Source organism: Neoarthrinium moseri (genome assembly GCF_022829205.1).
Source record: "Neoarthrinium moseri strain CBS 164.80 chromosome Unknown scaffold55_Wmoseri_CBS_16480, whole genome shotgun sequence".
NCBI lineage: Eukaryota > Fungi > Ascomycota > Sordariomycetes > Amphisphaeriales > Apiosporaceae > Neoarthrinium > Neoarthrinium moseri.
The window spans coordinates 211875-229075 of record NW_026055169.1 but is presented as its reverse complement, the minus strand read 5'-3'; the positions used below and the strand labels follow the sequence as shown (position 1 = coordinate 229075).

The following is a 17201-nucleotide window of genomic DNA, read 5'->3' as shown; positions in this document are numbered from 1 at the left end:
GAAGTATGCGATGGATGAGGTTCATGCGCACCGAATCCTCGCGCGTTGCCCACCTTGAGAAATCGACGATCCTCATCCAGGAATACTAGGTCTCATTGTATGGGTGCTCGGCTGGGGAGGAGATGCAGACCCGACATCAGCCAAACGACCAGGTCGTCCGACAGCACGATAAACTACTATATGGCCGAATTCTACTTTCTGAAGCCATGGAACCGCCTAGGCTGACGGATCTTGACAATTCACGAAGTGACAGTCAAGTCTGAAGCATAACGGCGATAGTGCACATCCGGTGCCATTTCCCCTTGTGGACTAGACTAGCGTACTTCAACTCGAGATGTGTCAAATGCGGATGTCGTCATACGAGCCTATCATCTCAGGTCATAATCGACGGTGGCCGACCAAGTTGAGGGCTTGTGAACAATGGCACCACTGCGTGACGGCAATCATGGGGCTATTTGAATGGTGTGTCGGACCCTGAGACCCATGGGCGCTCTTGGCAATCGCTAACAGTGGGTAAAAGGTCATTCCTGCAAACATGGCAGTATCAATTTACGGACTTGTCCTATCCCCGGACCGATTGCACGGGCAAGACTGCCGTCGTGACTGGGGCCACAGGAGGCCTTGGTCTCGAAGCCGGGAGGCACTTTGCGCGCTTGAAGGCAGCCAAGGTCATCCTCGGCTGCAGGAATACTGAGCGTGGCGAGGCGGCTAAGCGGGCCATTGAGGACTCAATCAAGGACCTGGGCCCCGACGTCGTTGAAGTCTGGCCTGTCGACCTTGGATCTTTTGAGAGTGTCAAGGAGTTCTGCGACAGGGCCAATAGCCTCGACCGCCTGGACTACATGATCCAGAATGCCGGGCTTGCAGCCGCCAAGTACAAGTCGTTGGAGGGCTACGAGGAGACAATCACCGTCAACGTGCTGTCGACGTTTTTAACTACACTCCTCCTCCTCCCTGTACTGAGGAAGACCGTATCCGCGTTCAATACCATGCCTCATGTGACAATCGTGGCAAGCGATGCCCACTACTTTACCTCCTTCCCTCAGCGTAAGGAACCAATCATGTTCCAAGCATTGAAGGGCGACAATGACATGGCAAATCGGTATTACATCTCCAAACTACTGGTTGTACTAATAGCACGTGAGTAATCTACACTATGTTTGCAGAATGGTATAATATCTCTGACCATGCGTTCCGTCACAGGCGAGATGGCCAACGCTTTGGATACGTCTCCCAAATGCAAAATTGTGCTAAACACCGTCAACCCAGGGTTCTGCGATACGGACCTCTGGAGAAATGCCCCATGGCCACTGCTGCCGATTCTAAAATTTATGGCTCGACACGTTGGCCGGACCCCTGAGATGGGTTCACGGACTCTCATGTGGGCTGTGTTTGCGGGCGACGAGACTCACGGGGCTTATTCTGGCGACTGCATGCTTCATGATATGAGCGCCTTGGCTCGCAGCGAGGATGGGCACGCCACTGGGCGAAGAGCTTATGGTGAGCTGCTGAATATATTGGAAATTGTGGTTCCGGGCATTTCCGGGAACATCTAGTTGTCATCTTCGCAGTCGAGAGATCCCTTGCTTAATTATTTAATATTAAAGGTATATTATCTGAGGCGTACAATTTCAGTCTACCTCTGCATACATGTAGTCTTATGTCGTCATCGTTGTTACCATCATCATTTTTATTCTAACGTCAATGGGGTCCAAGGTGGTGTGACTTGCCTCTCATCCAATCGTCCAGATTACCACGAACGTCATCAGTATAGGAGGGATTGGGGGGGACTCTCTTTTTCTCTACTGTTATGCCTATCTATCATGACGGAAATCAATGTACGAGTGAAGGCAACAGCGTGGTAGCGAATACAGAATACAGGAAGATCGCACGATCGCCTATTTTAAAGCGTCCAAATCCCCCTCTCCCGCTCCGGCGTCTTTGGAGTCGAACTTGTTATCCTTCAGCTCCCGGACGACATCTCCCAGCCTCTCGATCGCCTCCACGAGATCGTCTTCGGGTTCCCACGCGAAGCAAAGTCGAATGTCTGTGTCAAACTTGATGCTCTCATCGCCTTGCACCTCAAACTGTGCGCCGTACCCGATAGCCAGATTCACCGCTCGGCACCTGTCGGCAATGATCTTTGCTGGCGGCCCACCCGGGAAACTCATCCACACGAAGTAACCCCCAAAAACATTTTCCTTCTCCTTGTCCCCTCCCTGCTGCACCAGACTGCTCACCCTGACGTGCGCGCCGAGGGGAACCAACACCTTCTGTACGGCCTCCATCAGTCGCGCATGCCGCCTCTGGTACGCCGGCTTCAGAGCCTCCTCGATATGCCGGTCCAGGGCTCCACTGTGCAACAGCTGGTACAGCATCGAGGCGCTGAATTGGCTGGGCGCGCTACCGGAGCGCGAGGATCCCGTCTGCGAGACCCCGAGGGCAAAGTCAGGGGTGGCATCCACCCAGCCGGTGCGCATGCCGGGAGCGACCAGCTTACTGAAGCTGCCGTTGCTAATGGCGTGGCCGAAGTGCTGGCCGGGCGCGTCGTGCGGACTGGGGCCGAGCGGAAGGTCGATGTCAACAAGACGAGGGAGCAGCGCCCTGCTGAGGGATGACGGATGAGGCGCTTCGACGGACGAGGACGCGATGGGCCACTGTAGCATGTCGTAGACATCGTCGGCGATGACGAGCGCGTCCCACTTCCTGGCGAGCTGCACCAAGGCTTGTCTCCTCCGCAGGCTCATGGTCTTGCCTGATGGGTTCGAGAAAGACGGCACGCAGTATATCACGTGTCGGTAAATCTTCCTATAGGGCTTCGGGTCCTTGTACAGCGGCTGGTTTCCTACACGGCTATCGCCTCGCACCTCCTCGAGTTTCTCAATCTCCCGTTCCAGGTACTCGAGGTTGATACCCTCGGCGTCCTCCGGCACGGCTCTCAACCGACCGTCGAATCCGGCATCTCGGAAGATGGGACATGCGAGGAAATAGCAGGGCGCCACCATCCATATGGCCCGGGTGTAACTGGGGTCTGTGAAGCTCTGCAGAATACCAGCGATGCTCTGGCTGGCACCGCCGGTGATGGCGATCCTGTCGGCTACCTCGTCTGTTCCGTAGAAGCGCGAGAACCACGATGCGAGCTCCTCCCGCAGCGGCTGGTATCCAGGGTCTGGACCATACTGCAGGGCGGGCGTGTAGATGCTGGGGTCTGACAGTACGGCAGCGCTAGCCTGCTGCAGGGCGGCTGTGGGCAACAGGGAGGGTGCGGGCCAACCGCGAAGCAAGTTGATAGGTTTGTGGGAGGAACTAGATGCGTCCAAATGGGACGCATTGATGGGAGGTCTCTTGCTGGTTGTCGTAGCCGAAGCCATGGTTTGGTGGAGGTGCTGCTGAGCCAACAGCTGCAGTGTGGCGTTTGGTTGTCGAATGGGAGCCAAGATCCTCAAGATACCCTGCACACTGGATGGAAAGCTTCGGGACATCCGCACACGGGCCGTGGTCCTTATTGTAGTCACCTACCCATAGAAGCCCCAAGGCCTGGAAGGTATGTTATAAGTAAGTAGCTGGGAAATGTGAAGGCCGCCGATGGCGGCGGCATTGGTGGTGGTGGACAAGATAGAGGCTTTACAGCTTGTCGATAAGCTCCGGCGCCGGTGCGGAGTCCCATTGTGGCGTTCCGCGTCCGGTGGCATCGTATGCACGCAGGTCCAAGCGAGAATGAACGAGAGAGGGCGAGGAGAAAATGACACACAGACTTGTTATCTTGTCATGGGAAACATGTAGGATGGCCTTGCCAGGTGGGTATCTCATTCTTGCCATTAAATAAAAAAAAAAGCCGATAGGAAAAAAAAGCCGATAGGGAAAAAACAACCAAAAAGCCTAACCTCATCCTATAGACCCACCAAACGCCGGCCAATGCTCCGTAATGCGCAGTGATGCCACCGCCGTCCCCTACCAACCCCAGGTTCGGGACGAGGCCGTGAACACCGGGGGCTTCCACTGAATGCGGTCCGGGTCGATATACCTCTTCTGCTTCAATTTGGCCTTCTCCCTCTGATTGATCATCTTCTGTGGAATGACCAGCTTGTGTTCACCCTTGTGGTACACCTGCATCTTGAGCGCCTGCAGAGTGTGCTCGACATCCTGCGGGGTCATGGCCAGCGACGTCGATATCGACTCGATGCTGACCCTATCATCGCGCTCGTTGTTGTCCAAGAGGAGATCTAGAATGTTCTCGGACCAATACTGGCGGTAACTGAGCAGACCAAGATCCGAGAGCGGCTTCTCTGGGGAGCCCAGCTTGCCCTCGACCTTGGACAACTCGTACGAGAACTGGATGAGCAGCCGGCCAAAGCCCTTTCTCTGGTACTGGGGCAAGGTCAAGATACAGGCGACGTTGTAGCCGTCGGCGCTCTCCTTCTCCTTGGAGAAGTAGCCGACAAGATGCTGGCCCTTCTCGGTCTTCTGGGTCATGACGTAGAAGAGGAAGGGGTCCACGTCGTAGTACAGGGTCTTGTGGTCCAGGAACATCTTGGACAGCAGACACAGGTTCCGACACCACGTGCGCTGCCTCCGGCCGTCGATCTCAAAGAAGGAGACGTAGTCGTCGCGGTAGATCTCGTTGCCGGGGGGGTGCTGCAGGGTGCACTTGGCCCTGTGGCGGTGGAACGACTTCTCATCACCATAGTAGAGGAGACAGAACTCGCAGATGTATATGACGTCCTCCTGGGTGAAGGCTTCCGGGTAGGGCGAGAAGTACCAGGGGAAGAGGTCGAACTTGCCGAACTGGACCTTGGAGATATTTCGTATGCGGGCGAGCTCGGTCGGGTTCTGGGTCATGGAGCCGCCGGTGCGGAGCTTCTCGATCTCGGCCTCCCTGCTGAAGCCGTCGTCCTCCTTCTTGACCTCGGGGGTGGCGTCGTCGTCGTCGACGTCCATGTCGTCGAGGGCGGCGGCGGGGGTCTCGCCGGCCTTGAGCTCGAGCTCGCGCGGCGTCGAGGGTGCCTTGGAGGTGGACTGGGACTCGACGAAGTCGGTCCAGGGGTGCGGCGTGAGGGCCTCGGAGGTGACGCTCTGTTCGCGCTTGGAGGGGCGCTTCTGGGCCTTCTTGGACACGGCGCTCTTCTTGGGCCCGGCCCCCGTCGCCGTGGAGGCCTTCTTGTTCTTGCCGTCCTTGGCCTTGTCCTTGTCGGGATTGGGCCACTCGACATCCTGCTCGAAGTCGATGCGGCGGACGGGGACCCACTCGTCGAGCCGCTTGTTGAAGTTGTCAAAGTTGCAGTAGAACTGGCGGCCGCTCTTGGTGTCCTTGACGCTGAGGATCTCGGCGCGGCGGGCCTGGCCCTCCTTCTCGACCATGGCGATGCAGCCGGCGCGCAGGGTGTCGGGCGTGGCCCTGCTCTTCTGTCGCGGCCCATCGGACGACCCGACCGTGGCCTCGCCGTTGGGAGTCATGATGGAATCGCGATGGGGCGTGGCAGGTTGTCGATGAACTTGCGAGAGGCGGCCCGCGATGCAGGCTTGCAGACGGGGCGGGCAGGGAGCCAGGCGCAACGGACAGTGGAAATAAATCCGCGTCTTGGTCGTGGAGGGGCAAAGCTGCGGAAGGGCTTTCGATCTAGAACCAAGGTACCCACCCACGCGCCCGCCCGACCTGTCGCTGTAACTTGGACCAATCGGAAGCGGTGGCGGACAGTGCTGCGGACAGTGCCGCGAACTGTCTGTTCCCCGCCGACGCGGGACTCGCATCAAAGCAAGAAAAGAGTCGACATGATCTGTCGGGCTTCCCCCGGGTTTATCTGCGCCATTGAGTGCTCCGACTATGTAACACATACCCAGGTCTACTGCGCAGGTAAGCTGTATCTGGCTGTTGAGCCAACTAGTCGACCCCCAGTGTACAGAACAACACGATCAGCCCCGGTTTTCGGCCATAAAGTCAAGTGACTGCGCTCATCTCATCCATGACTGATTTGACGCTTGTCCACGTCGCAACGATGCGCCAGCGCCAGAATCTGTGCAACCAACATATCCAGAACTCCTAAATACCGCCTGGCCCAATGCCTGCTCCTACTCCTGCTCCTGCTCCTGCTCCTGCTCGGGCTCTACTTGCACTCGTCTCGTGACGAGGGGTACGCGTGGATCTGAGACTGGTTAGAACCGCCCCCCCAGACAAAACTCAGGCGCGGCATGAAGGTAGATTACTGACCTGCTCCGCGAATGATACCCATTCCTCTATGCTCCTCACATACGGGTCCGCGCTCGAGTCGGCTGTCGACTCATGGCCCCATATGACAAACTCGTCGAATTGTGCTTTGCCATTCAGCCGCGCTACTTCGATGGCCTCCGGCAGCTCCTCGACGTCTGCGTCCCGGTCCATCCCGTCCTCACCGGGGATCTCACGTTTCTTGTCCCCCTTTTCGGCGACTGAGCCGTAGTAGCCTTCTGGCAGCGTCACGGCCTTGCCGCGGAGCTTCCTCCCCCTCAGATACGCGACCTTGGATCCATCTGCATGTATATCTTAGCCATGAGGCAGGCCCCCCGCGGGATGCATGGATGCCTACCTGAGTTCTCGGCCGGGCTCCAGTACGGAGCCGCCGAATCGACGTCGCCGTCATGGTGTATCCGGCAGGGCAGCAGGTGCACTCGAGCATCCTTGGCTTTTGCTTCGTGCGAGGCGATGGTGAGCATGTGTTGCGACATTCTGGAGAAGCTGGCTGTTCTGGCAAGGAGGCGAATAACAAGTGTACAGATTACTGGTGGACAGGGTTGGAGGGGGGTCGCGCCGTGAGACGCGTCGGAGAGTCGCGCGACCAGATGAGGCGCGTTAATTGGCAAGGCTGATAAGCGTATCGGCAATTGGCTCTGCCACATGTGGTACACACACACACACACACACACACTCCAAGAACCCCCCACCCCGCCTCCCCCAAACAAGTCGAGCAACCTGCTGACCTATATACGGTAGCCCGTAGGTAAGAAGTGACTTGACTGTTAGTATAGATCTATCCGCGTATGGTCTCTTGGTACACGACTTGTGCTCCAGCATCGCAAGGGTCTTGATCGTCGTATTTCCGATCCATAGTGCTCTTCAGCAGTACGTCCGAGCGGCAGTCGGCGTAGTGCCCTGTCTCTCGTCCTTGCTCTTTTCTTCTTTTCTTTGGCCCCCTTCCCCCTCCCAACGATCGATTGAAGCTAGGACGTGGGAGTTGATCTATGTGGGCCACTGCGGTCCTCGGACTTCGAGATGTGCCGGCACCTATGTACTCGTACGCATCGTACATATTGGATACGGCGAAGAGGCCAACAGAGTGTTGACGTCATTGATTATGGCTTAACAAGCCCGCTCTTTCTACCATTCCCTCGCGCCCATGAGGACGACGCAAGTTGTTATTGAATGGCGGTGTGTCACACGAGCTACATTCGGTCGTGACCTGGGCTGAATTGTGACGGAGTCCGGGTTCTGTGCTGCGTTTCTGCAACTTGCCCTGGTTGCTAGCCACCCGTCCATTGAGGCACGAGCGACCCTAGTTTGCTCTCCCAACCCCATCCCAAGGGTCTGCAGGATACATAGTAGTACCTAGTCGTCCGTCGGCAGCATCGGAGACTCCCCCGTCTGGTCAGCTATCACCGTCGTCCTACGGCACCTCCATTGGTTACAGAGGAGTGTCGTGGGCATTTCCACAAACGACGGGCAGAATGTACGAAGTGTGCAGGAAACCCTTGCGTCCCACTTACTCTCACGCAAGCGACTTCTATGACGGCGCGAGTCCCGACTCTCATTCGGCAGAAGGCATCAGTTCGAGACAAGCAAAATAGCGGCCCCTGCCACTTCCGTTCCTCAACATCCCTGTAGAAACACAATCGTGCTCCACCAAAAGGTACCAGACAAGCTCCCACGGATCCCGCACTTTCATGTGTTCCTCGATGCTGGTGACATGCGACAAATCGAGTCCAGTGCGCAAAAGGTGATCCAAGCATGATCTGCGATTCCGACACGCGGGGCTAACACCTCGGGAAGCTGTGCTCACGTCCGTTTAAGAGTTTTAGCCCGTCCGTTACTTGCCGTGACCTGACGTGTCAGCCCTTTCAATCATGAGTGGTGATTGCATTATATGAGCCTGCTTAGTATAACTGTCCTCGGCGCCGCCTCTCCTGCTCCCAAGGCCCGACTGATACCGTCGGCGACTTTGATTGACATTTACGAAATCCTTGCCTCGACCCGTTCAAGAACTCCCATGCCACTCTGTCGGGCGGCTGATTATACTTTTGCGCTGACATTGTTGAATCGATCACGGGCCGCTTGATACACGGACAGCGACCAGTTCCCCTAGGTTGTTGGACAGGCCTTTCCGACCCTTTGTATTGAAGATTGATTGCAACACTGCGTGGTGTCCCGTTCGCGCGTACAACAACAACAACAACAACAACAACATGGCACCGTCGCTTCCGTCTTTTGTCGTGCGGCCGTTCACGCGCGGTGCCGACTTGGCCCGTGGAACATTGGGCGGCCTAACGTGGGGCCCGGCTTTGGCAGTGGCCAAGCCCGCCATTCTTTCGGTATTCTCCAAGATCGAGGTTGGGACATTGCTATTAGTAGACGAGCCTGCCAACACCCGGCTTGTTTACGGACAGAAGCTTGGATCCAAGGGAGCGGAGCTTACCAATGGAGATCATGCCATCAGAAAAGCGGATGCTATACCCCGGGTCGAGGTGGTCGTGAAAGACGAGGCCTTCTGGATGCGCCTATTCCTCTTTGCGGATATGGGGTTTGCCGAGTCTTATATGTTGGGCGAGTTTGATTGCGCAGACTTGACGGCTTTCTTCCAGGTGAGTGAGCCCGCTTGATTGATTGCTTGATCGGTTGATTGGTCTGTAGACCAATTGATGCAACCTGGCAATCTCCTGACGTGCTGTGCAGTTGTTTATCCTCAACCGGGACCAGATGGGCAACGGCACAACGTGGTTCTCATCGATATCCGGAGCCATCACGAGCATTGCGCGGAACACCAATACGCTTTCCAACGCTCTGCTCAATATCTCGGCACACTATGATATCAGCAATGACATGTTTGCCGCCTTCCTGTCGGACGACATGACGTACTCATGTCCGGTATGGAAAACGCGGCGAGAGGACCGTCTGGGCGAGGAAACTCTGGAGCAGGCGCAAATGACAAAGCTACAGCGGTTCATCGACGGTGCAAAGATCAAGGAGTCGGACCATGTGCTGGAGATTGGGACTGGATGGGGTTCCTTTGCGATCAGTGCGGTGCGTCAGACGGGCTGCCGCGTGACCAGCCTGACCCTGTCAAAAGAGCAGAAGCAACTGGCCGAAGACCGCATACGAGAGGCCGGGTTCTCGAGCAGGATCGAGGTGAAGCTGATGGACTATCGAAACCTGGCAGTCCCGGACAGACCATTTGACAAGATTGTGTCGATCGAGATGCTGGAGGCGGTGGGCAAAGAGTACCTGGCGACCTACTTCTCGCACATGCACCGGTTGCTGAAGAAGAAGGGCGGCATCGCCATGTTTCAGTGCATCACCATGCCAGAGGGCCGATACGAGGCCTACTCGAAGAGTGAAGAGTAAGTATGCTGGGACGGCGGGCTACGCTTGGTTGCGCTCGGCTGACCAAAGGTGCCCACCCAGTTTCATCAACAAGCACATCTTCCCAGGAGGACACCTGCCGTGCACAACGCAGCTGTTGAACCACATCAGCACCGAGTCCAAGGGGACACTGGTCATTGAGAAGGTCGAGAACATTGGTGGGCACTACGCCAAGACGCTGCGGCTGTGGAAGGAGAAGTTTCTCGACAACTTCGAGTCCAAAGTTGGCCCAGCTCTGAGACGTGAGCATCCGAGCATGTCAGAACGCGAGGTGGAAGTCTTCCGGAGAAAGTGGGAGGTAAGCAACGCAACCCGTAACGTTGGCCCCCGGCTCAGGCAACGAAGCCAAGCCCCAGCCGCGGAGGTGCGGAGACGGAAGGCTGACATCACTGGCAACATGACAGTACTATTTCACGTATTGCGAGGCAGGCTTTGTCACCAAGACGCTGGGGGACGTGATCATCACGGTGGGACGCGAAGGGGCTTTGGAGCTGATGGAGGATGTTCCGGTGTAAGACTGCAACCTGGAAGCAGGGCAGGATTTTGACTTGGTACAACTCACCTTTGGGGCGGTGTTTATGGCGGTGTCGGCTGCCTTGGTTGCATAGCACGGCGTGTCGATCATATTGATACCAGGAGATTCATTGGTTTGCGCGGTCGCGTATATATAACTATAGTTTACATACCTAGATCTCAACAGTATCCAACTCCCCACTGCCGCCGACCGACGATCGGAAACTGTCCAGTGTATGTTGCCTACCTTGAAGCATGACCTGCCTGCCCTGACTCCAGTGGTCACTCACCGCCCATGGGTAGGCAGGCAAGTAGCATCTGCTGATTTTACGACATCCCATGTCGAAACAGGTCGACCAAGCTACAGCCCACCTGGGCATGCAGTATGTACAACAGTCAAGAGAGATGAAGCGACAGCTCTGGCTGCCGGGACCCCCACCATGAACCCAATGCGGGACCTCGGACCCGGACCCCTAAGTTACCAGTTACCCAACTTGGGTCGGGTAGGCGTGGGACAGCTCTGGCCCACCCCTGACCCGCCCCTTGGCACCCGTGGACCCCTTCCACCGTCCTTGCGTACAAGCCACAAGCCCGTCCCCTGCGGCAACCTGGAACCTGCCCCTCACCCACCGAAACGGCGACCCCTCATTGCCTCGAGGTCGATTGCATCTCTCTGAAATGCCAATGCCGTGACAACTGACAAGGAGGCACGAACCACGGGAAATCTAACTCGTACATGTGTGTATATGTATAGCTGCTGGGCTGGAGACCCAAGGCAACCCACCTACCCAGCAGTGGATAGGTACTCGAGTACGTAGGCGTGCATAGTTAGTAGCTGCATTGAAAGCTGGCCGTAGGGGCCGACCCCCTAATTACTGACCGCCTCTCTCCCTCTCTCACACACTCTCTCTTCTCGCTTCTTCCCCGTCGTGGGTATCTATCCTGCCGTTCTTCCTTGCTGGCACCAGTCGAGTTGACGAGATCGACTTAGCGGCATCCATGGCTGCGTCCTGACTCCATAATTAGTCCTGCTGGAGTGAAAGGGGGCGGGAGGGGGAGAGTCGGGACTCGGGGACAGTGGATATTGGACAGTGGACGGCCTGCCATTGCCTGTAGCTAGTTAGTGGTCCACACGTGATACTTGACTTGCTCTCATGCCACCGTCCAGTAGCTTGCCTTGCGGATCTGCGTTATATCCTCCCGCTCGCCTCTTGCCCGCCCTTTTCTACATCCGTAACTCGTAGATACATACCTCTCGCTCGCTCGCTCGCTCGCTCTCTTCTTCCCAACACTTCCCCGTGCAGCATCGCCAGCCCACCACTTCGCCAACCCGCCCAAGACCAACAGCAACACACACCATCCCACAATGTCGGCTCTCGTCATCCCCCCCGGCGGCACCATCCTCGACACCTTCAAGGAGTCCTTCGTCAACGTGCCCGTCAACAAGGACAACGACAACGCCGTATCCACCACCCAGTTCCTCAACGCCGCCGAGTCCCTGACCACCATCTTCGACGCCCTCGGCTCCGTCGCCTTCTCCCCCGTCAAGTCCGACCTGAACGGCAACATCAAGAAGCTGCGCGAGCGCCAGCTGGCCGCCCCCGCCGAGTCCGAGACCGTCCAGAGCCTGGTGCTCAACGAGCTCAAGACCAAGAAGCACGTCGCCACCGAGGGCCTGGTGTGGCTGGTCCGGTAAGATCCCTACCATCATGAACAAACACCATCGGCGTGGGCGAGTGAGCGAGTGAGGCGACGGGAGAGGGGGAGAGGGGGAGAGGCAATGGCCCGTGGAACACCCCAGCTGACAACCTCATCTTGTAATCCCGCAGCGGCCTCGACTTCACCTGTATTGCGCTGTCCCAGAACGTCGCCAAGGAGACCGAGGAGCTGGCCGACTCGTTCCGCAATGCCTACGGCTCGACCCTCAAGCCCCACCACAGCTTCCTCGTCAAGCCCGTCTTCAGCGCCGCCATGAGCGCCTGCCCCTACCGCAAGGACTTCTACCTCAAGCTGGGCAGCGACCCCGAGAAGGTCAAGACCGAGCTCCGCCCCTACCTCAAGGCCCTGGAAGACATTGTCGCCATCCTCAAGGGTTTCTTGGACCGCAAGGAGGCCAAGTGGTAAAGAGACAAGAAGGACGCCTACGAGATGGACGGGGTTGGAGGGGGCGAGGCCTCGGCCACTTGCATATATAGACATACCCAGGTGTACACGGACATCACCTGTTCGGTACTGTACCAGGCGCCCGGAACGCAAATGGTTGGGATGAAAAACAAAGACCCAACTCTGGCACGGGCACTACAAACAACCTGACAAGAGCAACTGCAGGGGAGAAATAGGCGATGATAAAAAACACGTTGGAGCCGAATAGCAAGTTATCCTCGAAATCAAAAGTCTTCTATTGCCAACCTGACCTGGTGTGGCCCGCTTGAATAATTATTAGGCTATTATGTATAGTGCTGCGTTAGCTAGGGTATGTCATGTCGTGTCATGTCGTGTCGTGTCGCTCTTCTATCTATATGTGCAATTTCTGTTCGTCGGGAAAGGAGCGACCAATCCAGATATGTCCCAAAACGCCTTGTCCATTAGCACGCATGCCGTTCTTCTTCTCCCATCTTGTCATTTTCTTTGTTTTTGACTTTCTTTTCCGTCTTCTTCCTTTCTCCCCCGGCTCAGGAGATGCGTCTCGCCTTGACTCGGGCGCCGCCATGCTTCTCCCAGTAGTCTTCCAGCTTCTGCTCAACCTCGACGACGTTGCTGTAGGGCGTCAGCTGCGCCATGCCCTGGACCTTGGCCGTGATGGCCGCGGGCGTGAAGTCGGCGGCCACAGCGTCCTTGGCCCGCCACCGCGTCTCCATGGGGTCGATGAAGGCCGTCTCGTTGTACCCCAGGTCCGTCAGCGCCGTCGCGTTGAACGCAGCCATCATCTCGTGGTCCTCGTGGATCAGGTTGTGGCAGTGGAACATGTACACGCCGTCCCAGGGGGCGTAGCGCGCCTCGACCCGCACCGTCTCGCCCTTGTTCAGCCAGACGACGTCCTTGAGGCCCTGGGCCTCGTAGTTCTGTACGCCGCGGTTCTCCCCGCCCGTCCGTGAAACCACCTTGAAGTCGACCAGGTGTACGTGGACGGGGTGGGTCCATCCGCCGGAGCTGTTTTCGAGCTCCCAGACCTCGACGGTTCCGCGCGGCGGCTTGGCCAGCACCCGGTTGTTAATGTCGCTGAAGCCGACTCCGTTGATGCGCCACTCGCCGTTCTGGCGTTCAAACTTGAAGTGGTGCGCCGGGGTGCCGTCCTTGACCGGGAGATCCTCGATGGTGCGGAGCGTGCTGGGCACCGTGGATGGGTCGTTCACGGCCGTGTTCGACACGACGAAGCGCATGACCTTGTCCGTGTTGAGGTACGGCGTGTCGGCGCCGACCTTTTCGTCCGACCGCAGCGTGATGTTCTGGCCCTTGTAGTTGGTGAAGTCGAAGACGACCTCGTAGCGCTCCGCCATGCTGATGGCGAGCTTGCTGGTCGTGGCCGGCGAGGACAGCAGGCCCGCGTCCGAGCCGATGACCTGGAAGGGGATCTTGGTGCCGGCGGCCGCCTGGCGCTCAAAGTACAGCTGGAACGACCGGGAGATGGAGGCGTCGCAGAACCGGAAACGGTACTTGCGTGGCTCCACCTTGAGGTACGGCCACGGCTGCCCGTTGACATGAATCACGTCGCCGTACAGGCTGGTCGTCTCGCTTGCCGGCGAGTACAGCGTGCCGTCCTTGTTGTACTGCTTGGCCGACAGGATCAGCGGGATGTCGTACTTGCCGTACCCAGAGGGCAGGCCCAGGCTGTCCTCTGCCGAATCGTGAATCAGGTATGCTCCGGCTTGCCCGTAGTATGCATTCACGGCCGTGATGTCCATGGCATGGTCATGATACCTGTCAACGTCGCGAATCAGTAATTGTTCTCATGAGGCCCCTTTTCTAGGGGTCCTTTGCCTCTTCGGGCCGATTTGGAAGACGTATTGCTTCTGAGACACAGATGTTCTGACTCACCATAGTGTTCTTGCGGACTGCGAATTTGGGTAGTAGTAGTCCTTGTACTGTTTGGGTTGGGTCGTGTCTTCAGCCCAGCCATCCCAAGGTGCGCGCTGGTGAGGAAGGACAGTTAGCCGTCATGTGCTTTGTGCTGACCCTCAACTATGGTCTTAGGACTGTGAAGCTCTCAATAACTTACAGAAGGACTGCCGTGCAAGTGTACTGCGTTGGGCAAAGTCGAGTTGTTGATGAACCGAACCACCGTCTCCCGGCCCTTTTCAACGAGGAACGTAGGCCCGGGGGACATGCCGTCATAGCCAACGAGGTTGGCTTTGCCCTTGGTGGGGTACACCTGCTGCTGGAAGGGGAGAATGTTGATCTCATAGTAGTCAATGGGGTTCTTGGTGACAGGGTTTGTGATGGTCCTGGGACAGCGTGAGTTTTTGTCAGGCGCGGGTGGCTATAGTCCGGCCTGAAGGCCTTGGAGCGAGCAGGTGTGGCTACTAGATATTCCGCAAACTTACATCTTGGGTTGCTTGACAGGGGCAATGGGGAGTGGGTATTGGTACAGCCATGTGTATGGCTCGCCTTCCCAATCCTTCGCCAGTGCCGTTGGCGTGAGGGCAAGGAAGGCGGCCAAGCGGCCGAGCGTAGACATGGACAGCATCATGAACAAGGTCCAGAAGAGGAAGGACTGAACAAGAAGTTGCTGGGTTGGTAGGCACGCCTGGCGCCGGAACGAACTTGAGAGTTGGCAATGCTGATCATTTCCCTTTCTCCCTCGCGCCGGGACAACATGCTTCTTTATAGCATCTCATCGTATGATAATGAAAGTTCTCAGAACGCTAGCCAGTGAGTCCTAGAGATCCCGTTGACGGTCCAGAACAACGGGCATGCCTGCATCTGGACGCCTCTCGACCATTGCGGGAGTGACTCCTTCGCTCAGCTCGAGGCAGCTGGAGAACGCCTCGTACCCGCAGTCATCATGAAGAACCCCTGCTTCGGGAACGGCGTAGAAGCAAGTTCCAATAGTTGCAATGCCACGTCTTGGCAGTTGACCGGATCCGAGAGAACATGAGGCGACCCCGAGGTGCCCGGCCGGACGCTGAGCATGACTTGGGGGGGCCCAACCAGAGAAAGAAAGCCTTTCTCCGCATCTGGACCAAGTAGGCGAGGTCGACGTGTGTACGGTCACCTGGTTGACTCGACTGAGGCTTGCTGTCCCGCTGGGCTGGAGAGACGGTGCGGGACTACAGCCTGCCAAGGCGTATACCGCGGTAGAGCGTGAGATAGGTGGAGATTTGCTTTATCTTACCCAACTACTACTATTAATTCGCTAGCTAGTAATTGGTATTAACGGTATTGGTCGACTGAGGCTCTCGAGCCTTGCTTCCGAACAGAGCCTAGGCTGCAGGCTGTCGGCCGGGCAGTGGGACACCGGTCATTGATCATTGGGGTTCCCATGGGGGCCCAGCAGAAGGGTCTCGGAACGTCGACTGGGATAGTATGCTTAAAAATAAGTTCCAGCGCATGCAGCTAAGCCCGCGGGGGAAATGGGGCGTTCTTCAATGACTTGAGGCGGTGACGTCTGATTGGCCACCGCCCGAATTCAGCTGAGACCCTTGAGGTTCAGCGGCAGACCGCCCGTGGCGCTCCTGGGCGCTTTTCGCTGGCCGTCTTGGCCCGGCGGCCCAAGGGTCTGGGTCGCCCACGTCAGACCAGTCGCGGAAGGCTGGGAGGTCAGAAGGATTCGGGAACGTTTGTTGTCGCAAGAAAAAAAAAAAAAAAAGCTTTGTGGATTGAGACAGCAGGTCAACGGGCATGCCATCGTGTCCTCGTGGCGACCCAAGCGCTCGGAAATCCTGGGTGGCTTGGCATTTGGGTAGCTTGCGAAGCTTCAAAAGGCTGCGAATCGAACACGAAAACACTGGTCACGTCAGAGCCGAACTCTCTCACCTTGATTCTGCTGCCTGAGGACGATGCTGCCGCCGCTGTCGCTGCTGTGCCATGCCCGGCCACGTTGTCCCTGCATGTCAAGTCTTTGCAATACCGAGAGGTGCATACCAGATGCCTGTTGTCACTCGTCATTTGTCATTTTGCAATTGCCAGGGCTGGAGTGGTTGGAGGACGGACTCAGTTACGACCCAGATCTTGGGCCGCACGGGGGTCAACGTATGCAGGCCGATACAGCAACAGATGGATGCAACACTGGGGTCCTACCTGGCCTCGTGGACCGTAACACGGGGTGTGGGGTGACATCCCGCGATCCTACATTGAACAGCAGGGCTGCGTCTAGGGCATCAATTCTCGACCATGGATGAATCGAGTCCGACGGATCTCCAATAACCATTGTTTAGAGTTTCCTGGAGCCGAATGTTTACCAGAAACCTTCGGGCAGACCTAAGGTACGAGGCCGACGGTTGCTGATTGCTGGTTGCTGACCCACCCCCGGCTGGCCAGACTGCAGTAGATCTATACTAACTCCATATAGCTGGCGGCACGTGCAAGTTCAGCTTCGAGGCCCAAGTGAGTTCGGCAGATCGTCTTGGAAGGCCCGCCGCTCAGCCGCCTTGCAGTAGGGGTTCGATCGGTCCTCGACCCGGGCAAGTCCAGACCCTGCACATCGCTTGTGTAGAGATCCGACTGGCCGGATCCCAACACCAGCACCAAGATCCTGGTTGCATCCTCCGAAAATCCCCTCCACAGCCGCACTTCTGCTCTCAAACGCCAACATCGAACTGAACCTTTGGTGGTGTTAACGGATCGGGCTGTGGCGCAGCTGCCCGCAGGCCGCAGGCCGCAGTCGTAAAGAGCGCCTTTGATGCTTCTCGTGTTCAACCCATAAACTGGGGGGCCTGTCTCGTGTGGCGGCTTCTCATACGAGGATGAGGTCAGCTCGCTTCTTGGTCCTTTCTAATTCGGCCGATATTCTGACTTGCTGCATGAGCTGTATTCTCTAGTAGCAACACCCTGCCTTTCGGCCGCCTATCTTCAGGTGGAGTCATGTATACTGGGTAGAGGTTCCACTCCAGTGCATCTCGACACCAGCTCCTGCGATACCTGCCTA

At 57.1% G+C, this 17201-nt stretch overlaps 7 protein-coding genes across 7 annotated transcripts; 3 read left to right on the top strand and 4 right to left on the bottom strand.

Moving 5' to 3' along the window:
• Window positions 1–445: 445 nt before the first annotated feature.
• JN550_010566 (uncharacterized protein) lies at window positions 446–1556 on the top strand (the record flags this gene model as incomplete). The annotated part of the gene is made up of 3 exons (XM_049308835.1): window positions 446–462; window positions 521–1140; window positions 1204–1556. The coding sequence occupies 3 exons, from the start codon at window positions 446–448 to the stop codon at window positions 1554–1556; spliced, it is 990 nt and encodes a 329-aa protein (XP_049167537.1).
• Window positions 1557–1898: 342 nt separating this feature from the next.
• On the bottom strand, window positions 1899–5454 carry JN550_010565 (uncharacterized protein; the record flags this gene model as incomplete). The annotated part of the gene is made up of 4 exons (XM_049308834.1): window positions 1899–3459; window positions 3520–3537; window positions 3629–3754; window positions 3956–5454. The coding sequence occupies 4 exons, from the start codon at window positions 5452–5454 to the stop codon at window positions 1899–1901; spliced, it is 3204 nt and encodes a 1067-aa protein (XP_049167536.1).
• Window positions 5455–6101: 647 nt separating this feature from the next.
• On the bottom strand, window positions 6102–6699 carry JN550_010564 (uncharacterized protein; the record flags this gene model as incomplete). The annotated part of the gene is made up of 3 exons (XM_049308833.1): window positions 6102–6140; window positions 6206–6504; window positions 6561–6699. 3 exons carry the CDS (start codon window positions 6697–6699, stop codon window positions 6102–6104), a joined length of 477 nt encoding a protein of 158 aa, XP_049167535.1.
• Window positions 6700–8111: 1412 nt separating this feature from the next.
• Window positions 8112–10119, top strand: JN550_010563 (uncharacterized protein; the record flags this gene model as incomplete). Its single annotated transcript, XM_049308831.1, has 5 exons — window positions 8112–8176; window positions 8331–8826; window positions 8918–9582; window positions 9647–9902; window positions 10009–10119. 5 exons carry the CDS (start codon window positions 8112–8114, stop codon window positions 10117–10119), a joined length of 1593 nt encoding a protein of 530 aa, XP_049167534.1.
• A 1364-nt stretch (window positions 10120–11483) lies between these two features.
• JN550_010562 (uncharacterized protein) lies at window positions 11484–12241 on the top strand (the record flags this gene model as incomplete). Its single annotated transcript, XM_049308830.1, has 2 exons — window positions 11484–11809; window positions 11947–12241. 2 exons carry the CDS (start codon window positions 11484–11486, stop codon window positions 12239–12241), a joined length of 621 nt encoding a protein of 206 aa, XP_049167533.1.
• A 548-nt stretch (window positions 12242–12789) lies between these two features.
• Window positions 12790–14801, bottom strand: JN550_010561 (uncharacterized protein; the record flags this gene model as incomplete). The annotated part of the gene is made up of 4 exons (XM_049308829.1): window positions 12790–14035; window positions 14153–14247; window positions 14334–14559; window positions 14659–14801. 4 exons carry the CDS (start codon window positions 14799–14801, stop codon window positions 12790–12792), a joined length of 1710 nt encoding a protein of 569 aa, XP_049167532.1.
• Window positions 14802–15699: 898 nt separating this feature from the next.
• Window positions 15700–16143, bottom strand: JN550_010560 (uncharacterized protein; the record flags this gene model as incomplete). The annotated part of the gene is made up of 2 exons (XM_049308828.1): window positions 15700–16039; window positions 16091–16143. 2 exons carry the CDS (start codon window positions 16141–16143, stop codon window positions 15700–15702), a joined length of 393 nt encoding a protein of 130 aa, XP_049167531.1.
• Window positions 16144–17201: the final 1058 nt, after the last annotated feature.